Source organism: Chlorocebus sabaeus, chromosome 16 (assembly GCF_047675955.1).
Source record: "Chlorocebus sabaeus isolate Y175 chromosome 16, mChlSab1.0.hap1, whole genome shotgun sequence".
NCBI lineage: Eukaryota > Metazoa > Chordata > Mammalia > Primates > Cercopithecidae > Chlorocebus > Chlorocebus sabaeus.
In genome coordinates, this window is record NC_132919.1 from 68,601,918 (window position 1) to 68,624,983 (window position 23,066).

A 23,066-nucleotide genomic window follows, 5' to 3' on the forward strand; every position below is an offset into this window, starting at 1 on the left:
GTCAACACTGGGAGCCTCATCTGCAATGTAGGAAAAACAAAAACGTGACTGAGCGGCGTGAGCTCGCTGAGACTTTCTGGACGCGGGACAGGCCGTGGGGTTTCTCAGATAACTGGGCCCCTGGGCTCAGGAGGCCTGCACCGTCTGCTCTGGGTAAAGGTAGAAGAGCCCCGGAAAAGGGACAGGGGCCCAAGGGATGCTCCGGGGCCGAGAGTGAATTTCCGAAGCAGGCAGATGGGTATTCTTTAGGCGGGGGGTGGGAGGGCGCGGAACCTGAGAGGCGTAAGGAGTTGTGAACCCCCTGGGGAAGGCGGCAATTTGTAGGTCGCAAGGGAAGCACTAAGGATCAGGTAGGGGGCACCGTGTGTCCGAGGGGGAATCCTCGTGATAGGAACTGAAATGTGCCTTGAGGGGGACACCATGTGTATAAGAACATCAGCTGGTTGCCGGGGACGGTGGCTCACGCCTGTAATCCCAGCACTTTGAGAGGCCAAGGCGGACGGATCACGAGGTCAGGAGTTCGAGACCAGCCTGACCAACATGGTGAAACCCCGTCTCTACTAAAAATACAAAAATTGCCCGGGCGTGGTGGTGCGCGCCAGCTACTCAGGAGGCTGAGGCAGGAGAATCGCTTGAACCCGGGAAGCGGAGGTTGCGGTGAACCGAGATCGCGCCATTGCACTCCAGCCTCTGTCTCAAAAACAAACAAACACCGGCTAGTATTTATGAGAGGATGGGCCCTTGCGGAAGAAGAGGTGCCAGGAATATGTATGGGAAGAGGAGGAGACAGGATTTTGTGGGAGGGAGAACTTAAGAACTGGATGCATTTGCACTATTGAGGGAATAGCAAGAGGGAAGTAGAGGAGCGTCAGTAGTAACAGATGCTGCCGGCAGGGATGTGCTTGAGGAGGATCCTGAGATGAGAGTAGGTCACTGGGAAGGGTTAGGGGCGGGGAGGTGTTGATTGGTGTTGGTTTCAGTTTTATGCATGAGAAAGAAAACAGCCAGAAGCATTGGAGAAAGCTAAGGCAAACCACCACTTACCCGGTCAGTCACTCCCCTGTAGCTTTCTCTTTCTTGGAGAAAGGAAAAGACCCAAAGAGTTGGAAGCGATATGTGAAAAAATACAGAGTTTATGTTGTCTAATTACAAAAAGCAACTTCTAGAACCTTTAAAAATAAAAGATTTTGTATTCTGAAACCTTCCAAATCTTAAATTTATTTTATTTAATTTATTTTTGAGACGGAGTTTCTCACTTGTTGCCCAGGCTGGAGTGTAATGGCGTGATTTGGGCTCGCCGCAACCTCTGACTCGTGGGTTCAAGCGATTCTCCTGCCTTAGCCTCCCGAGTAGCTGGGATTGCAGGCATGCACCACCATGCCTGGCTCGTGTTTTTGTATTTTTAGTAGAAACGAGGGTTCTCCATGTTGGTCAGGCTGGTCTTGAACTCCCGACCTCAGGTCATCCTCCCGTCTCGGCCTCCCAAAGTGCTGTGATTACAGGCGTGAGCCACCACGCCCAGCCCTATTTACCTTATTTTAAAATGATAAAATGAAGTTGTCATTTTATAAACCTTTTAAAAAGATACATGTTTTTCTAATGTGTTAAAGTTCATTGGAACAGAAAGAAATAGATTTACCTGCTGTTCGCGTTGAAGAAGTACAAAATGTCCTTAATGCAGAAAATCTTAGAGTGTCCAATCTGGTAAGTCACCACAAGAGGGTATTAATTTGAGATTCCTATAGATTATCTCCTATCCAAATGAACAGAACTGACCTTACATAGTAGGGAGGAAGTCATGTCTAGTAAGATTAGGCTATTGTAATTGCTGATTTTCCTAACTGAAGAACTTTAAAAATGTAGAAAATGACTCCTTGTTCTCCATCCACTCTGCCTCTCCCACTCCTCTCCTGTTCAACACAAAGCCTGTGGTCCGGGAAAGACAGGGACCCTGTCTTGATTGGTTCTGCACTGGGGCAGAAATCTAGTTTAGATTAACTGGCATTTTGGCTTTTCTTCTAGCTCTAAAACCAGCTTCATCACTTGAAGTGGCAAAATAAATCATGAATGAGGCCGTGGGCAGTGGCTCATGCCTGTAATCCCAGCACTTTGGGAGGCCGAGGTGGGAGAATCATGAAGTCAGGAGATCGAGACCATCCTAGCCAACATGGTGAAACCCCTTCTCTGCTAAAAATAGAAATGTCCGCTGGGTGTAGCCGCGCATGGCTGTAATCCCTGCTACTCATGAGGCTGAGGCAGGAGAATCACTTGAACCGGGAGGCAGATGTTGCAGTGAGCCAATATCGTACCACTGAACTCCAGCCTGGCGACAGAGCCAAACTCCATCTCAAAAATAAAAATAAATAATAAATAATCGGCCGGGTGTGGTGGCCCATGCCTGTAATCCCAGCACTTTGGGAGGCCAAGGTGGGCAGATCACAAGGTCAGGAGATCGAGACCATCCTGGCTAACGTGGTGAAACCCCGTCTCTACTAAAAATACAAAAAATTAGCCGGGCATCGTGGCGAGCGCCTGTAGTCCCAGCTAGTCGGGAGGCTGAGGCAGGAGAATGGCATAAACCTGGAAGTGGAGCTTGCAGTGCGCCAAGATCTCAGAACTGCACTCCAGCCTGCCACTCCAGCCTGAGCGACAGAGTGAGACTGTCTCAAAAAAAAAAAAAAAAAACAAAAACAACAACAACAAAAAAAACATGGATGATTGGTGTCGTTTAGGGGATAAGTCTTTGAAAGAACCTTCCTCTGAAACTGGCTCTGTACATTTAAATAAGAATACTGCAAGTCGGGCCGGGCGCGGTGGCTCAAGCCTGTAATCCCAGCACTTTGGGAGGCCGAGATGGGCGGATCACGAGGTCAGGAGATCGAGACCATCCTGGCTAACACGGTGAAACCCCGTCTCTACTAAAAAATACAAAAAACTAGCCGGGCGAGGTGGCGGGCGCCTGTAGTCCCAGCTACTCGGGAGGCTGAGGCAGGAGAATGGCGTAAACCCAGGAGGCGGAGCTTGCAGTGAGCTGAGATCTGGCCACTGCACCCCAGCCTGGGTGACAGAGCCAGACTCTGTCTCAAAAAAAAAAAAAAAAGAATACTGCAAGTCATCAAAGCCTTTAGCAAGTCTGACTCTAGGAGTGAGCTTTTGTTTTTCTTGGTCTATAAAAGGAAAAGGGGACTATACTGTTCACATTTTGCTTTTGAATTGAGGTATAATTTACATACAATGAAATGCAGAGGTTTTTTTATACAGGATCTCTGGTGCTATCACAACTCACTGCAGCCTCAACCTCGCCAGGCTCAAGCGATTCTCCCACCCCAGCCCTCCAGAGTAGCAAGGACTACAGGTGTGCACCACCATGCCCAACTAATTTTTGTATTTTTTTTTTGTAGAGATAGGGTTTTGCCATGTTGGTCACGCTGGTCTCAAACTCCTGACCTCAAGTGATCTACCCACCTTGGCCTCTCAAAGTGCTGGGATTACAGGTGTGAGCCTCTGTACCCAGCCATGGTCTGAAAATCTTGATTGACATACCACCTTTTCATTTCCAGACAGCGCTATTTAAAATTACAACACCCTCAAGACACACTTTATCCTCCATTCCTGCTGCTTCTCCATAACATTTATGACTAGCTGACATTCTATGTAATGTATCCATCCTTTATTTCTAGTACCACAGAATGTAAACTCCAGGATGGCAGCAGAGATTTTTGTTTCGTTTATGTACATCTGTATCTTCAGTAGTTAGAACAGTACTTGGGACCTAGTTGCCACTCAATAAACATTTGTCGAATAAATTAAATAATAAACTAAACTACATTAGTTCTTCGATTAATTTTTAAAAATATGGTCATTAGTAGTGAGTAACATTCAAAAAATAAGTTGAAAATTTGTACCTATTGCCTCTTACCCACAATAAAAAAGGGTAAATTCAAGGAAATTTTCTTTTGTGCTTTATGAAAATTGTTTTTCATATTTGGAGTCATGTCAATCAGATTAAGGAAAATGCAAGTTGTGTTTTCAGAGAGATAACAAGATTTATAAATAACCATCCTCTCCCTTGCCCTTCAACATTTTAGCTAAAGAAAAATAAGAGGAAAACAAGATTTACAATTTATCAATTTATTGAAAATCAGAGCCAGAGAAGCAGGAAATGACATTGTAGGAAAAAAACTGCTTTTGAAAAAGCACAAAACTTACTCATGACAATCAGAGTGATCAAAAAAATCCTCAATAGTATAGCATTTGGATCCATTTATCTTTACATTTCCATGGGACAGAGTCATAAAAATAGGATGTTCTTTCTCATTCTGGCAAATTAAACCATCAATTAAAAACTCAGATACATAAAAATTAAAGATGTAAGAATGAAAGTTAATGCTAAATTTTATTTTGTCAGCTATTGTATGTTTTCTAGTTTTTCATTGCTTTTTTCCTGTTTTCTGTTAGATTACTTTTTTTAGACGGAGTTTCTCTCGTTGCCCAGTCTGGAGTACAGTGGCGCCATCTTGGTTCACTGCAACCTCTGCTTCCCAGATTCTAGTGCTTCTCCTACCTCAGCCTCCTGAGTAGCTGGAATTACAGGCGCGTGCCACCATGCCTGGCTAATTTTGTATTCTTAGTAGAGATAGGGTTTCACCATGTTGGTCAGGCTGGTCTCGAACTCCTGACCTCATGATTTGCCCGCCTCGGCCTCCCAAAGTGCTGGGATTACAGATGTGAGCCACCACACCTGGCCTAGATTAATTTTTAATGGTTTTTTAGACTCATATGTATGGAAAGCTCTAGGATGGGGATCATATTTCACTTCCTTTTAATACAGTACAGTATAGCACAATTTGCAGTTATGTGATTCCTGATCATGACCAGAACAGTGTTATTTGTGGTAGCTAGAGGGTAGGTAAGGATTTCATCCTCGTTTAGGTTTCTTGAACTAAAATTCCTTCTGCTGGCCTCTAAGTCACTATTGGCAGCTATTTCCGATAATTGGTAGTTCTCTGTAACTTTTTACCTATGACTATAACATTTTTGACTTTCAGAAGAATTTGCTAAAATGTGTACACCAGTGGGTGGTTGTTTTTCAACCTAAACCTAGCTGCTTTTTCCAGTCACTTATCCGTATTGGAAGCTCAAAATGCAAATGTACAGTAGGCCTAAAATATTGCCTGGTTTGAAAAGTGCTTAAAATATTTGAATCATTTTTATGGTAAACATTTACTCTCATCAGGACCTAGAAGAGGAACATTTTAATTTTTTTCGTATTCCCTTTTCACAGTCTTCCTTGAGCATTCATTACCTTTTTACATATTGGAGTTTTCATCTGTTCAAAGTTTGTGTTTACGGTGTGTTTATATAGTTTAGATTATAATTACCATACTGAAATATAATTATTTCAGAATTGAGTCAGTGGTGAGAATGAAAGCCATCTGGTATGATAATTGAATCCAATTTTTCTTTTACGGAGAATGTCTTTGAAATGTAGCTTATCTCAGAAATAGGGATTTAGTAACAAATCAGTTTTCTTTGTCAAGGTGGTTTTTCTTTTTTTTTTTTTTTTTTTTTTTTTTGAGACGGAGTCTTGCTCTGTCACCCAGGCTAGAGTGCAGTGGCGCGATCTCGGCTCACTGCAAGCTCCACCTCCCGGGTTCACACCATTCTCCTGCCTCACCCTCCCGGGTAGCTGGGACCACAGGTGCCCGCCACCACGCCCGGCTAATATTTTGTATTTTTTTTTTGAGACAGAGTCTCGCTCTGTCACCCAGGCTGGAGTGCAGTGGCGCGATCTCAGCTTGGCTTGGCTCACTGCAAGCTCTGCCTCCCGGGTTCATGCCATTCTCCTGCCTCAGCCTCCCGAGTAGCTGGGACTACAGGTTCCCGCCACCATGCCCGGCTAATTTTTTGTATTTTTTTTTAGTAGAGATGGGGTTTCACCGTGTTAGCCAGGATGGTCTCAATGTCCTGACCTCGTGATCCGCCCGCCTTGGCCTCCCAAAGTGCTGGGATTACAGGCGTGAGCCACCGCGCCGGGCCATTTTTTGTATTTTTAATATAGACGGGGTTTCACCGTGTTTGCCAGGATGGTCTCGATCACCTAAGCCTGGGAGGTGGAGGTTGCAGCAACCCCAGATTGTGCCACTGCACGCCAGCCTGGATGACAGAGCACAACCCTGTTTAAAAAAAAACCAATAACCCATAATATTAAATTATTTGAAAATGAGATTAAATAATCATTACCTTAAGTGCTTCTTCATATTCTCCTAAAAGAACAAAAAATATACACCATGATAGTTCTTCACACACCCCAAAAGATTCTATTATTTTAAAATTATTTTTATTTTGTACACATCCATTGACTCCTTCAAGAACCAAAGATTCTATAAGATTAAGTATAGCCAATTATTTTTATTTTGTACATATCCATTCATTCATTCAAGAATCTATAAGATTAAGTATAGCCAATTCTAAAGATGGACTGTATAACATGAGGAATGTATTATAGTTAAATAATCATATATTTGTGATTTTTGCTAAATGAGTAGATTATGGCTGGTTTCTGGGGAAGACTCAGGGCACCACAGGGCCACTGTAATGAGATGATGGATATGTTAATTTTCTTCACTATAGTAACCACTGCCATGTAACATTTTGGTCGACCACATGTATGATGGTGATCCCGTAAGATTATAATGTCCATTTTTACTGTACCTACTGTACAAATGCAACACCGTGGGAACACTTTTATGTCTTGAACTGGGAGGCATATTAATCTCAGAGGACTGGCATGTTAAATATGAAAACCTCCCAATAAAGCTGTCCTTAGGGTCCATTCAAAGGCATCATCCTATATACAAAAAACTGCTATACAATAAAATCCCCTATGTAACTAATGTCCATCAGTGCAATGTTAATTTGTAGTATACCAAATTCCAAACTCTAAAATTAATACTGCAATAAGGTTTGAGTACAAATAGAAATGCCTCAATGAGCAGATTAAGGCTTTTAAATAAAGCTGAACAGACTCTCTCAGGGACTCACCTTGACTGTTGATGGATACCTATAAAAGGAAAAAAAAACAGTGAATTATATGTGTCTCATCAATCGAGCATTACTAGGACCAGCCCCATAGGACAGACAAAAACTCAGGCCAAACCTTCAGCTTTTCTGTATCACTTGCTAGTCATGAATAATACTTAAGAAATTTTATTGCTTATCTACTGTGCCCTCCTTTATTTCAGATACATTAAGAGGCAGTGCAATATAACGGTTAGGAGTTTGAGTTCTATAGCCAGAGGGTATGGACTGAACCCTGACTTTACTACTTCCAAGTTTTTGTGCGTTTAGGCAAGTTATTTCACCTCTCTGTGCCTCAGTTTCCTCATGGGTAAAATAGTGATGATAATAATGTACTCAATAGATGGCATTGTTGGTAGTCTGCCACACTGTAACCACTCAATAAAGCTTAGTCATTAACCTGGGCAACAAAGTGAGACCCCATCCCTCCAAAGAATTAAAAAATTTTGCCAGATGCAGAGGCATGTCCTAGCTACCCAGAAGGCTGAGATGGGAGGATTCCTTGAACCCAGGAGCTCTAGGTTGCAGAGAGCTATGATCATGCCAACGCACTCCAGGCTGGGCGACAGAGTAAGACCGTGTCTCTTTAAAAAAAAAAAAAAAAAAAAAAAAAAAAAAGCCTTAGCTATTATATTTGTATTATTATAAACTGAATGGCTTACACTATATGTGAACTTAAGGTCACTACATAATTTTTTTTTTTTCTGAGATAGAGTCTCGCTTCGTCGCCCAGGCTGGAGTGCAGTGGCGCAATCTCGGCTCACTGCAAGCTCCGCCTCCCGGGTTCGCCATTCTCCTGCCTCAGCCTCCCGAGGAGCTGGGACTACAGGCGCCCGCCACCACGTCCGGCTAATTTTTTGTATTTTTAGTAGAGACGGGGTTTCACCATGTTAGCCAGGATGGTCTCAATCTCCTGACCTCATGATCCGCCCACCTCGGCCTCCCAAAGTGCTGGGATTACAGGCATGAGCCACCGCGCCTGGCCACTACATAATTTTAGGTTATCTTGGCCAGGTGTGGTAGCTCATGCCTGTAATCCCAGCACTTTGGGAGGTCAAGGCGGGCCGACTGCTTGGGCCCAGGAGTTTGAGACCAGCTTGGCCAACATGGTGAAATCCCATCTCTACTAAAAATACAAAAATTAGCCAGGCGTGGTGGTATAAACCTGTAATCCCAGCTACTTGGGAGGCTGAGACAGAAGAATCACTTGAACCCAGGAACTGGAGGTTGTAGTGAGCAGAGATTGCACCACTGCACTCCAGCCTAGGCGACAGAGTGAGGCTCCGTCTCAAAAAAAAAAAAAAAAAAAAAAAAAAAACAGTTATCTCAGGCCAGGCATGGTGTCTCACACCTGTAATCCCAGCACTTTGGGAGGCTGAGGTGGGAGGACTGCTTAGGCCCAGGAGTTCTAGACTGGCCTGAGCAACATAGTGAGACCCCGTTTTCTTTTTTTCTTTTTTTAAAGTGAAAGTTATCTCTGAGATATTCTTCAATGTTGCTTCTCCGTTTCTCAACTCTATCTCAGATGCTGCAAGTCTTCTTAGAATATTCAATTATCAAATATATTTAAACCACCACACAAATGAGCTAAACACTATTTTGAATTATTAAAGCCCATATCACTGGAGAAATAAGATTGCTATTCTGAACACCTAGCAATAAGTACCATAATATACTTTACCTCTTCATTTTCCTCATCCAGGTATTTTATTTGAATAGTATTCAGATCAAATGAAACTTTTACCTACAAAAGAAATACACATTTAAAGGCAGGTTATAATGTATGCAGAAGTCAAAAGATGAGCTGTGCACATTTCATTACATATTAAATATTTTATACAGTTAAAAAAATCCACAAAATCAAAAGACAACAAACAACCATAACAACCCATAACAAAGGGTTAGTATCTGCGACACACCCAGAGCATCAGCAAAACTGCTAATGATACAATTAACAACCCAGGTAAAAATATACATAAAATTCAGAGAAGAGGAAATCAAAACACCTACCAAGCACATCAGAAGATTTTCAAACTTTCTGGTGGTCAGAACAATGCAAACTGAAGCAATGAGATGCCATCTCATCTGAACAGCAAATTTTGTGTGTGTGTGCGCGTGTGGGAGCACAAAAAATGGGAAGACTTGGGTTCCAGACACAGCTCTGGCCCATTACTAAACATAAAACTGTGAGCAGGTCAGTTCACCTTTAAGATTCAGTTTTTAATCTTTAATCTATAAAATAGGTCTTATATGTCTGCTCTGCCTGTCTCACAGTGTTACCATAAGGATGTATATGCAAGTTCTTTCAAAATGTCACTCAAATATAAAAAATATAATAAAGGCCAGGCACAGTGGCTCATGTCTGTAATCCCAGCACTTTGGGAAGCAGAGGCTGGCAGATAGCTTGAGTCCAGGAGTTCGATACCAGCCGAGCCAACATGGTGAAACTTCGTCTGTACCAAAAATACAAAAATTAGCTGCACGTAGTGGTGCAGGCCTGTAATCTCAGCTACTCAGGAGGCTGAGGCAGGAGAATTGCTTGAACCTCGGAGGCAAGGTTGCAGTGAGCCAAGAGCATGCCTGTGCACTCCCGCCTGGGTGATATAGCGAGACTCTGTCTCAAAAATAAAATAAAAAATTGGCCCGGTATGGTGGCTCATGACTGTAATCCTAGCAGTTTGGGAGGCTGAGGCGGAAGGATCAATAGCCTAGGAGTTCAAGACCAGCAACCCTATCTCCTTAAAAAAAATTAAGTTAAACATTTTTTAAAATAATAAACCAGTCTTTAGAACCATAAACCTGTACTGTTTTCGACAATATAATGCACTGCCCTGTCAAACACTCCAATTTAGACTGTTATTTTAAGGACCCTGAACTCTGTGAAGATCACGCACTTTTTTGAAACCCTAAGACAATTATCCTCCAATTTTCTCCATTCTTTGTTTCTACCTAGAACCAAGTGCACCACAAAAATAATACTAGTCTCTTAATAACAATCCTGCTGACATCTACTATTCATTCATATGAAATGTAATTATCGGGGTCCTTAAAATGTGGGCAGAATCTTTGTCAGTTCCCCAGGACCTTAGGCAAAAAATCAGGGAAATGAAGTGACTGACTTAGTCTGCCAAAAGCAGATGTTCAGAAATACCACTTTCCAACTTCAAGAAACACACTTCCTGCCAGGCGCGGTGGCGCACGCCTATAATGCCAGAACTTTGGGAGGCCGAGGCGGGTAGATCATGAGGTCAGAAGATAGAGGCCATCCTGGCTAACACGGTGAAACCCCCGTCTCTACTAAAACCACAAAAAAATTAGCTGGGCGGGGTGGCGGGCGCCTGTAGTCCCAGCTACTCAGGAGGCTGAGGAGGCAGGAGAACGGTGTGAACCCGGGAGGCGGATCTTGCAGTGAGCCGAGATCGTGCCACTGCACTCCAGCCTGGGGGACAGAGGGAGACTTCGTCTCAAAAAAAGAAAAAGAAAAAAACACACTTCCCTACTTGTGAAGGAAATTAATCTTCGCATCCTTTTCTCAAATTACACAATTGGAAATTAATTTAAATACTCTGGAGCTCCTCCAGCTGGTGGGCCAACTAAGAGAAAACAGGAAGTGGGAGATTATAGCTTTGGCTGACAAGTAAAAAAAAATTCTTTCAGCAAAAGCATTAATCTTGAACGTGTGTAAACACCAAAGTTACGGTTAACCCTATCTGCCCCTTAGGTCTACGGCCAGTATAGTCAGATAGCTGGGTCCTAGGCCTTCAGCTTGCTTGCTTTTCTTTTCTTTTCTTTTTTTTTTTTTTTGAGACGGAGTCTCGCTCTGTCGCCCAGGCTGGAGTGCAGTGGTGTGATCTCGGCTCACTGCAAGCTCCGCCTCCCGGGTTCAAGCCATTCTCCTGCCTCAGCCTCCCGGTTAGCTGGGACTACAGGCACCCGCCACCACGCCCGGCTACTTTTTTGTATTTTTAGTAGAGACGGGGTTTCACTGTGTTAGCCAGGATGGTCTCGATCTACTGACCTTGTGATCCACCTGCCTCGGCCTCCCAAAGTGCTGGGATTACAGGCGTGAGCCACCGCGCCCGGCTTTTTTTTTTTTTTTTTTTTTTTTTTTTTTTTTTTTTGAGACGGAGTTTTGCTCTTGCTGCCCAGGCTGTAGTGCAATGGCGCGATGTAGGCTCACCACAACCTCTGCCTCCCAGGTTCAAGCGATTCTCCTGCCTCAGCCTCCCTAGTAGCTGGGATTACAGGCGTGTGCCACCATGCCCGGCTAATTTTGTATTTTCAGTAGAGACGGAGTTTCTCCATGTTGGTCAGGCTGGTCTGGAACTCCCGACCTCAGGTGATCCGCCCGCCTCAGCCTCCCAAAGTGCTGGGATTACTGGCATGAGCCACCGCGCCCGGCCTGGCCTTCGGCTTTCATAACTGGCATGACTTTAAGTCCATGCCACTGACGCACGCACCTTGGCTTGGCACAAGTTAATTTTTCCTCTACGTCTTTTTTTTTTTTTTTTTTTTTTTTTTTCTCCAGCCTTAACAAAATCCCTTTAATGAAACAGACCTGGCAACCTGAGCTTTGATTACTGTCTCCACCAGAGGCCTGTACAAGACAAGTTATTCAAACTTTAAAATGTGCGACCCGAGGCCGGGAGCAGTGGCTCATGCCTGTAATCCCAGCACTTTGGGAGGCTGAGGCAGGAAGATCGCTTGAACTCAGGAGTTCCAGACCAGCCTGGGCTGGTCTTTGAGACAGTAAGACTCTGTCTCAAAAAAAAAAAAAGTGTGGCCTGAAAGCTGGATGTTTGACAAAAAGGAAAAACAGTGCCTTTCCAACACCGAAGGTCCCTAACCAAGGAGATCTCTTTAACAGGGTCTCGAAAAAAGGAGGATGGGATGACAAAGATGTGTAGGTAGTGTCATTTTTTTTACTTGCAGAGTTCATCCTAGTCTTCCAGTTATCGTTTCCTAGCACTTAATGTTCCCAAGACAGTGTCACCACCGCGAGGACTCTCTCTCATTTTCTTTGCCTGGACCCTCTTTCCACTGGGGAGTCGTGGCCTTCCATCAGCAGAAGCCGATGTTCTCAACCACAGACTCTACAACTCTCCGGCGCTTTTCGCCCACTCGGTCCCTCTGAACACGAAGTGCTCTCTCATCCTGTCACTAAAAAGATTAGCTGTCCCGAGACACGGGAAAAGTCGCCCCTCTTCTTTGCAGGATTCCTCCCTTGAACTTCTCCAAACCCTCTTAGGGTGACGTGACCCCACCCCTAGGTAACCGAGGCTGTTTCCTTACCAGCTTCCCGCTCCAGTGAGGGGCCTGCCGGAGGCCAAAGCCAGAACTGTCCGCTGCCAGCTCTGCCGCTATCACTGTGGGGTGAATCTAACAAGGCGCATAGACTGTAACTAGTCACGTAACTCCCAGTTTTCGCAAAGATGATTGGCTCTTACCACTTGTCCCTCAAAACGACTACCCCATTGATTGGTGGAGATTGCGTCGACGGGGCGGGGCAGAAGAAACCGGAGTCGAACAACAATAACAAACATTGGGGCCGAGGGGCGGAACTACGAGTGCGCAGACGTGGGCCAGAGAGGATTTCCCCTTCCCCAGACAAATTCGGCGCCCACTGCGTCGCCACAGGTCACTGACCTTAGAGGAGTATTTGCCCGAGACTCGTGGGGCTGGATGGGAATTGTAGTCTTCCTAAGAGTTGTAGGTATTTTTTTTAGGCCTAGTTTTTCCTTTCAAGATACGAAAACATAACACTCCAATCCATAACTGTTGACGTGTATAAGCGCGTGGAGGTCTCCAATCTATCCGCTGGATTTTCGTGAGAATTGTGCCCGCTTCGCTATTGGATGTTTCTCTCCATAAGACTACACTTTCCACAAGGAACACTGTGGCAACGACCTTTCCGCAGCCAATGCTGGAAATAGTTCTTTCCGTCCACCCCCCCCCCCCCCAACAATCCTTATTCCTTATATTTACCTAAACTGGAGACCTCCATTAGGGCGGAAAGAGTGGGGGAATGGGACCTCTTTTTACGACTGCTTTGGACACTAGGTAGTGATTCTGACTCTCGTACAGCAATTACTGTGACGTAATAAGCCGCAACTGGACGCGTAGAGGCCAGAGGGCCGGCACTTTAGGGCAAACTCGGGTAGAATTCTTCCTCTTCCGTCTCTTTCGTTTTACGTTATCTGGGGGCAGACTGGGTGGCCAATCCAGAGCCCCGAGAGAGACTTGGCGCCTTCTGTCCCGCCCTTCCTCTGATTGTGCCTTGATTTCGTATTCTGAGCGACTGTTGCTTAGCGGTAGCCAGCTGGTTTCCGTGGCAACGGAAAAGCGCGGGAATTACAGATAAATTAAAACTGCGACTGCGCGGCGTGGGCTCGCTGAGACTTTCTGGACGGGGAACAGGCCGTTCTCAGATAACTGGGCCCCTGGGCCCCAGAGGCCTGCACCCTCTGCTCTGGGTAAAGGTAGTAGAGTCCCGGGTCCAAGTGATGCTTTGGGGGACTGGCGTGGGAGAGAGAGTGGGTATTCTTTTGGGGGGGGGCGGTGGCGGAAGCTGAGAGGCGTAAGGAGTTGTGAACCCTGGGGAAGGGGCAGTTTGTAGGTCGCGAGGGAAGCTCTGAGGATCAGGAAGGGGGCACGGTGTGTCCGAGGGGGAATCATCGTGATAGGAACTGAAATATGCCTTGAGGGGGACACCACGTCTATAAAAACATCGGCTGGTCACGAGGTCAGGACTTCCAGACCAGCCTGACCAACATGGTGGAACTCCGTCTCTACTAAAAATACAGAAATTAGCCGGGCGTGGTGGCGCTCCAGCTACTCAGGAGGCTGAGGCAGGAGAATCGCTAGAACCCGGGAGGCGGAGGTTGCAGTGAGCCGAGATCGCGCCATTGCCCACCAGCCTGGGCGACAGAGCGAGACTCTGTCTCAAAAAAACAGACAAAACACTGGCTGATATGTATGAGTGGATGGGACCTTGCGGAAGAGATGCCAGGAATACGTCTGGGAAGGGGAGGAGACAGGGTTTTGTGGGAGGGAGAACTTAAGAACTGGATCCATTTGCGCTATTGAGAAAGCACAAGAGGGAAGTAGAGTAGCGTCAGTAGTAACAGATGCTGCCGGCAGGAATGTGCTTGAGGAGGATCCTGAGATGAGAGCAGGTCACTGGGAAGGGTTAGGGGCGGGGAGGTGCTGATTGGTGTTGGTTTTGTCGTTGATTTTGGTTTTATGCAAGAAAAAGAAAGCAGCCAGAAACATTGGAGAAACCTAAGGTGACCACCACTTACCCGGTCAGTCACTCCTCTGTAGCTTTCTCTTTCTTGGAGAGAGGAAAAGACCCAAGGGCTTGGCAACGATATGTGAAGAATTACAGAATGTATGTTGTTTAATTACAAAGAGCCAGTTCTAGAACCTTTAAAAAAATAAAGGATTTTGTCATTAGCTCTATGGTTTGTATTCTAAAACCTTCAAAATCTTAAATTTACCTTATTTTAGGCCGGGCGCGGTGGCTCAAGCCTGTAATCCCAGCACTTTGGGAGGCCGAGACGGGCGGATCACGAGGTCAAGAGATCGAGACCATCCTGGCTAACACGGTGAAACCCCGTCTCTACTAAAAATACAAAAAACTAGCCGGGCGAGGTGGCGGGCGCCTGTAGTCCCAGCTACTCCGGAGGCTGAGGCAGGAGAATGGCGTAAACCCGGAAGGCGGAGCTTGCAGTGAGCTGAGATCCGGCCACTGCAGTCCAGCCCGGGCTACAGAGCAAGACTCCGTCTCAAAAAAAAAAAAAAAAAAATTTACCTTATTTTAAAATGATAAAATGAAGTTGTCATTTTATAAACCTTTTTTAAAGCTATATATATGTATATATATGTATTTTTTCTAATGTGTTTAAGTTCATTGGAACAGAAAGAAATGGATTTATCTGCTGTTCGCGTTGAAGAAGTACAAAATGTCATTAATGCTATGCAGAAAATCTTAGAGTGTCCAATCTGGTAAGTCAGCACGAGAGGGTATTAATTTGGGATTTCTGTATGATTATCTCCTATGCAAATGAACAGAATTGACCTTACATAGTAGGGAGGAGAACACATGTCTAGTAAGATTAGGCTATTGTAATTGCTGATTTTCTTAACTGAAGAACTTTAAAAGTATAGAAAATGATTCCTTGTTCCCCATCCACTCTGGCTCTCCCACTCCTCTCCTGTTCAACACAAAGCCTGTGGTCCGGGAAAGACAGGGACTCTCTCTTGATTGGTTCTGCACTGGGGCGGAATCGAGTTTAGATTAACTGGCATTTTGGCTTTTCTTCCAGCTCTAAAACCAGCTCCATCACTTGAAATGGCGAAATAAAATCATGGATGAGGCCAGGGATGGTGGCTTAACGCTTGTAATCCCAGCACTTTGGGAGGCCAGGGTGGGAGGATCACAAGGTCAGGAGATAGACACCGGCCTAGCCAACATGGTGAAACCCCCTCTCCACTAAAAATACCAAAATTAGCTGGGCATAGCGGCGCGGGCCTATAATTCCAGCTACTTGGGAGGCTGAGGCAGGAGAATCACTTGAACCGGGAGGCAGATGTTGCAGTGAGCCAGTATTACACCACTGAACTCCAGCGACAGAGCTAAACTCCATCTCAAAAAAGAGATCATGGATGATTGGTGTCCTTAAGGGGATAGGTATTTGGAAGAACCTTTGTCTGAAACTGGCTCTGTACATACAATGAAATTACATACTCATTTACATACAATGAAATGCAGAGGTTTTTTTATACAGGATTTGTGTCGAGAAGCTGAAGTGCAGTGGTGCTATCACAGCTCACTGTAGCCTCAACCTTGTCAGGCTCAAGCAATCCTCCTGCCTCAGCTTCCAGAGTAGCAGGGACTATAGGTGCACACCACCATGCCCAGATAATTTTTGTATTTTTTTTTTTTGTAGAGATAGGGTTTTGCCATGTTGGCCATGCTGGTCTCAAACTCCTGACCTCAAGTGAGGCCTCGGCCTCTCAAAGTGTTGGGATTACAGGCGTGAGCCATTGCACCCAGCCATGGTCTGAAAATCTTGATTGACATACCACCTTTTCATTTCCAGACACTGCTATTTAAAATTACAACATCCCCAACACACACTTTATCCTCCATTCCTGCTGCTTCTCCATAACACTTATGATTAGCTGACATTCTATGTAATGTATCCATCCTTTAGTCCCACAGAATGTAAACTCCAGGACGGGAGAGATTTTTGTTTTGTTTACGTACATCTGTATATTCAGTAGTTAGAATGGTACTTGGGACCTAGTTGCCACTCAATAAACATTTGTCAAATACATTAAATAATAAACTAAACTAAATTAGTTCTTTAATTTTTTAAAATATGGTGATGGTTAGTAGTGAGTAACATTCAAAAAATAAGTTGAAAACTTGTACCTATTGTCTCTTACCCACAATAAAAAAGGGTAAATTCAAGGAAATTTTCTTTTGTGCTTTATGAAAGTTGTTTTTCATATTTGAAGTCAAGTTAATCAGATTAAGGAAAATGCAAGTTGTGTTTTCAGAGAGATAACAAGATTTATAAATAACCATCCTCTCCCTTGCCCTTCAACATTTTAGCTAAACAAAAATAAGAGGAAAACAAGATTTACAATTTATCAATTTATTGAAAATCAGAGCCAGAGAAGCAGGAAATGACAGTGTAGGAAAAAACTGCTTTTGAAAAAGCACAAAACTTACTCATGACAATCAGAGTGATCAAAAAAATCCTCAATAGTATAGCATTTGGATCCATTTATCTTTACATTTCCATGGGACAGAGTCATAAAAATAGGATGTTCTTTCTCATTCTGGCAAATTGAGCCATCAATTAAAAACTCAGATACATAAAAATTAAAGATGTAAGAATGAAAATACTAAATTTTTATTTTCAGTCAACTCTTGTATGTTTTCTAGCTTTTCATTGCTTTTTTCCTGTTTCCTGTTAGATTAGTTTTTTATTTTTTTTATTTTTTTGAGATAGAGTCTCGTTCTGTTGCCCAGGCTGGAGTGCGTGCTATGGTGCGATCTCAGCTCACTGCAACCTCCATCTCCCAGGTACCAGCGATTGTCCTGCCTCAGCCTGCCAAGTAGCTGCGACTACAGGCGGGTGCCACCACGCCCAGATAATTTTTGTATTTTTAGTGGATACGGGGTTTCACGATGTTAGCCAGGGTGATCTCAGTTTCCTGATCTCGTGATCCGCCCGCCTTGGCCCCCCAAAGTGGTGGGATTACAGGCATGAGCCACCGCCCTGCCTAATTTATTTATTTATTTATTTTTTGAGACGAAGTTTCGCTCTTGTTGCCCAGACTGGAGTGCAGTGGTGGGATCTCAGCTCACCACAACCTCTACCTCCCCGGTTCAAGCGATTCTCCTGCCTCAGCCTCCGGAGTAGCTGGGATTGCAGGCATGTGCCATTACACCAGCTAATTTTGTATTTTATAGTAGAGACAGGGTTTCTCCATGTTGGTCGAGTTGGTCTGGAACTCCTGTCCTCAGGTGATCTGCCCGCCTTGGCCTACCAAAGTGTTGAGATTACAGGCGTGAGCCACCACGCCCAGACTTTTTTTTTTTTTTTTTTTTTTTTTTTTGAGATGGAGTCACACTCTGTCACCCAGTCTGGAGTGCAGTGGCTCCATCTTGGTTCACTGCAACCTCCGCCTCCCAGGTCCAGGCGCTTCCTCTGCCTCAGCCTCCTGAGTACCTGGGATTACAGGCGTGCACCACCGTGGCCGGTTAATTTTGTATTTTTAGTAGCGATTGGGTTTCACCATGTTAGTCAGGCTAGTTTTGAACTCCTGACCTCGTGATCTGCCAGCGTCGGCCTCCCAAAGTGCTGGGATTACAGGCGTGAGCCACTGGGCCTGGGTTAAGATAAATTTTTAATGGTTTTTTAGATTCATTTTTATAGAAAGTTCTAGGATGGGGATCATATTTCGCTTCCTTTTAATACAGTACAATATAGCACAATTTGCAGTTATGTCTTAATATATGATTCTTGATCATGACTGGAAACTGTGTTATTTGTGGTAGCTAGAGGGTAGGTAAGATTTTCAGCTTTTTTTAGGTTTCTTGAACTAAAATTCCTTCAGCTGACTTCTAAGTTGCTATTTGGCAGCTATTTCTGACAATTGGTAGTTCTCTGTAACTTTTTACCTATAACATTTTTGACTTTCAGAAGAATTTGCTAAAATGTGTACACCAGTGGGTGGTTGTTTTTCAACCTAAACCTAGCTGCTTTTTCCAGTCACTTATCCGTATTGGAAGCTCAAAATGCAAATGTACAGTACGCCTAAAATATTGCCTGGTTTGAAAAGTGCTTAAAATATTTGAACCATTTTTATAGTAAACATTTACTCTCACTGGGACCTAGAAGAGGAACATTTTAATTTTTTTCCTATTCCCTTTTCACAGTCTTCCTTGAGCATTCATTACCTTTTTACATATTGGAGTTTTCATCTGTTCAAAGTTTGTGTTTACGGTGTGTTTATATAGTTTAGATTATAATTACCATACTGAAATATAATTATTTCAGAATTGAGTCAGTGGTGAGAATGAAAGCCATCTGGTATGATAACTGAATCCAATTTTTCTTTTACGGAGAATGTCTTTGAAATGTAGCTTATCTCAGAAATAGGGATTTAGTAACAAATCAGTTTTCTTTGTCAAGGTTGTTTTTCTTTTTATTTTATTTTATTTATTTTTTTTTTTTGAGATGGAGTCTCGCTCTGTCGCCCAGGCTGGAGTGCAGTGGCGCAATCTCGGCTCACTGCAAGCTCCGCCTCCCGGGTTCACGCCATTCTCTTGCCTCAGCCTCCCGAGTAGCTGGGACTACAGGCGCCCGCCACTGCGCCCGGCTAATTTTTTTCTATTTTTTAGTAGAGACGGGGTTTCACCATGGTCTCGATCTCCTGACCTTGTGATCCGCCCGCCTCAGCCTCCCAAAGTGCTGGGATTACAGGCTGTTTTTCTTTTTAAAGTTTGGTCCCAGTAAAAACATTTGGTCCCAGTAATAACACCAACATTGGTACAAGTCATCTCAGGTTTTGAAGCATTTTCCCAAGTGGCATTTTATTTTGTTCTTACAATAGCCCAAGGAGACTGGCAGGGTGAATGACAGAGAAGGGAACTGAGGTTTAGGTAGAGTGGTTAGCTCAAGGTGGCTCTGCTTATATACACAACTGGTAGTAGAAACCCAGCCTTCTGACTTAGTTCAGTGTTTTTGTTTTCACTGCCCTTTGCTGCATCGGAAATTACATGATTACAAGAATTGTATTACCAAACCCTTTACAATAAGATTACTGTCCCCGAGCTTTTCTTGTGATCCTTTTCTTTTTTTAAAATTTTTTTGAGATGGAGTCTGTGTCACCCAGGCTGACCCGCCTCGGCCTCCCAAAGTGCTGGGATTACAGCGTGAGCCACTGCACCTGGCCCTTGTGATCCTTTTCTAAAAAGTTAAATATTTAATGAAAATAACCACATTCTTGTCACACTACCAGGTTACTTGTTCTTTGATGTCCTGCCTGGACTTTACCCAAGAAGTTCGTTTCAAAAGTTTACATTTAGGGCTAAGTGTAGTGGCTCATGCCTGTAATCCCAGCCGAGGCAGGTGGATCACTTGAGGTCAGGACTTCAAGACCAGCCTGGGCAACATGGTAAAACCCTTTCCCTACCAAAAATACAAAAAAAATTAGCTGAGCGTAGCAGCACGCACCTGTAGTCCCGAAGGCTGAGGCACAAGAATCACTTCAATTGGAGAGGCAGAGGTTGCAGTGAGCCAAGACCGCACCACTGCACTCCAGCCTGAGCCGTAGAGTGAGTGAGACTCCATCTCCCCACCCCACCCAAAAAAAAGATTCACATTCAGAAGAAAGCTAAAGACCAGGTACAGTAGCTCACACTTGTAATCCCAGCACTTTGGGAAGCCGAAGCAGGAAGATTGCTTGAGGCCAGGCATTCAAGACCAGCATGGGCAACACAGTGAGATCCTGTCTCTACAAAAATTAATTAACATTAAAATTTTTTTTTTTTTTTTTTTTTTTTTGAGACAGAGTGTTGCTCTGTCACCCAGGCTGGAGTGCAGTGGCGTGATCTCCACTCACTGCAAGCTCCGCCTCCCGGGTTCACGCCATTCTCCTGCCTCAGCCTCCCGTAACATTAAAGATTTTAAAAATGGCCGGGCATGGTGGCTCACTCCTGTAATCCCAGTACTTTGGGAGGCCGAGGCATGGTGGTGTGTGCCTGCAGTCCCAGCTACTTGGGAGGCTGAGGCAGGAGAATCATTTGAACCCATGAGACGGAGGTCACAGAGAGCAGAGATCGAGCCACTGCATTCCAGCCTGGGAGACAAAACGAGACTCTGTCAGAAAAAAAAAAAGAAAAAGATCAGAATAAAGCTGAAGATTTAAAATAGCCTGCAGGTTCCTACCAGAAGTTACCAACTACCTCTCTGATGGTCTTTCCCTACAATATCCCGCTGGATTATAATATTTTAGCACCTTGACCTATCTGATGTCCTGCATACATAGGCATGGTCCTGCTCAGGGTTTGCCTTCTCTGCTCCCTCTTTCCTGGAATGCTCTCCCCCTAATTGTTGCATAGTGTGTTTCTTTACATTATTAAGCTGTCCTCTAGTCTCACCTCAGTGACACCTTTCCTGACTCCCTCCATGTACATCTCACCCCCACATACATATTGAACTACCCGTTTCCCCTTACCCTGCTTAATTTTTCTCTTTAATATACTTATTCCCATGTATTCTTTAATTCTGCATCAACTATCTACCACACTAGAATGTGAGCTCTATGAGAGCAGGCTTTATTTTGTAAACTGCTGTATTTCTATCTCCTAAAATAGTACTTGAGTATAGTAGTAGATACTTAATAAACACTTGTTGTATTAGTATAATAAATGAATTAATCTCAGGAAGGCCTTGGTTTTGTGGATAGACAGTTAGGGATGGGAACTTGGGTGATGTATTTTCTAAAGTTTTAATTTTTTAAGCTTATTATTATTATTTTATTATTTTGAGACAGAGTCTAGCTCTATTGTCCAGGCTGGCGTGCAGTGGTGCAATCTTGGCTCACTGTAACCTGCACCTCCTGGGTTCAAGCGATTCTCCTGCCTCAGCCTCCCAAGTAGCTAGGATTACAGGTGCCTGCCACCCTGCCCAGTTAGTTTTTGTATTTTTAGTAGAGACAGGGTTTCACTGTGTTGACCAGGCTGGTCTCGAAATCCTGACCTTGTGATCCGCCCTCCTCAGCCTCCCAAAGTGCTGGGATTACAAGAATGAGCCCCTGCATCTGGCCTTATTTTCTTTTTCTTTTTTTTTGAGACAGAGTCTTCCTCTGTCACCTAGGCTGGAGTGCAGTGGCGCGATACTGGCTCACTCTGCAACCTCCACCTCCGGGATTCAAGTGATCCTTCTACCTTAGCCTCCAAAGTAGCTGGGACCACAGGCATGCCCCACCATGCCTGACTAATTTTTGTATTTTTAATGTAGACGGGGTTGCACCATGTTGCCCAGGATGATCTGGAACTCTTGAGCTCAGGTAATCCACCCACCTCTGCCTCCCAAAGTGCTAGGATTACAGGCATGAGGTACCAGGCCTGGCCTTAAGTTTATTATTTTCTAAATTTCCTTTGGTGAGTACTTTTTACACTGTTTTTACAAAGTAATCACAAACCAAACACCATGCCTCTTCTGAAGTGATCTAATAAGAGTACACAGTACCCTCTGTAAAGTCTTGCCAAAAAGTTGAACCTGAATTTGATTAAGTGTATAAGTCTAGTTTACAGGAAATAAGGCTAGAGATACAAGTTAAACCTCACCATGGAGTTATACAATCAGCAAAATCCAGAATGTGATAAACTCCACAGGTCAAATGACCTAATTTTAAAAATAAATGTTAAGGGAGGAAAAGTATGGGACACCTGTAGATTAGAAGACACTCGGGACTGGGCATGGTGGCTCACGCCTGTAATCCCAGCACTTTAGGAGGCCAAGGCAGGTGGATCACCTGAGGTCAGGAGTTCGAGACCAGCCTGGCCAACATAGTGAAACCCAATCTCTACTAAAAATACAAAAAATTAGCTTGGTGTTGTGGCGCATGCCTGTAGTTCCAACTACTTGGGAGGCTGAGGCAGGAGAATCACTTGAACCCGGGAGGCAGAGGTTGCAGTGGGCCGAGATCGCACCATTGCATTCCAGTCTGGGCTACAAAAGCGAAACTCCATCTCAAAACAAAGAAGACACTTGGATTGGGTGTGTTGGCTCTTGCCTGTAAACCTAGTGCTGGGAGGATTGCTTGAGCCCAGGAGTTCAAGGCTGCAGTGCGCTGTATTTGCACCAGTGCACTCCAGTCTAGGTGACAGAGAGAGACCTCATCTTAAAAGTAATAATAATTAAAATAATCTGGGGTAGAGGTGGATATGGATGAAACAACTTGGCCGTGAGTTGATGATTGTTGAAACAGGGTGATGGTCCATATAGTCCATTTTATTATTTTATTTACTTGAAATTTTGAAATACTTAAAATTTTCCATATTAATTTAAAAAGGCATTTACAGTAAAATTTAAAAAAAAGGGCTAGGAAGGAATTCAAAAGAAATATAAGCAGAAAATTTTGTCTTTATGGAGCTTAGAGTTAAGATTTGAGATGGGCACCCACAGTGATAGTGCAGAAAAATATATCACTGAAAATGAATTTGTACCAACTATTATCACGTAATCTTTTAAATGCTGATGATAGTGTAGAGTATTGAAGGGATCGATATAATTCTGTTTTGATGTCTGAAAGCTCACTGAAGGTAAGGATCGTATTCTCTGCTGTATTAGTTCCTGGCACAGCAGACATTTAATAAATATTGAATGAACTTGAAGCCTTATGTTGACTCAGTAATAACAGCTCAAAGTTGAACTTATTCATGAAGAATATCTTTA

The 23,066-nt window shown here is 44.0% G+C and overlaps 1 protein-coding gene and 1 long non-coding RNA gene across 23 annotated transcripts in view; one reads left to right on the plus strand and one right to left on the minus strand.

Moving 5' to 3' along the window:
* BRCA1 (BRCA1 DNA repair associated) overlaps positions 1-23,066 on the plus strand; it is a 99,046-nt gene that overhangs the window by 369 nt on the left and 75,611 nt on the right. For 3 of the 21 annotated variants that reach the window (XM_073005262.1, XM_073005269.1, XM_073005270.1), the window contains exons 1-2: positions 13,361-13,559; positions 14,989-15,087. In XM_073005262.1, the coding sequence (XP_072861363.1) occupies positions 15,008-15,087 (80 nt within the window). In that variant the 5' untranslated portion in view covers positions 13,361-13,559; positions 14,989-15,007. Of the gene's footprint in view, positions 1-13,342; positions 13,560-13,669; positions 14,256-14,988; positions 15,088-23,066 lie in introns of those variants that run through there. The other 18 variants (XM_073005282.1, XM_073005277.1, XM_073005281.1 and 15 more) reach the window with 15 other exon arrangements.
* LOC103243365 (uncharacterized) lies at positions 1,206-12,677 on the minus strand. Of its 2 annotated transcripts, XR_012088897.1 has the most exons (7): positions 12,373-12,677; positions 8,762-8,824; positions 7,045-7,063; positions 6,244-6,266; positions 4,210-4,319; positions 1,640-1,701; positions 1,206-1,532 (listed from the first exon to the last, which is right to left on the minus strand). It is a non-coding gene; the product is annotated as an uncharacterized lncRNA (long non-coding RNA). The 2 variants fall into 2 exon arrangements; XR_012088898.1 differs by lacking the exon at positions 4,210-4,319 and having other exon boundaries at positions 12,373-12,670.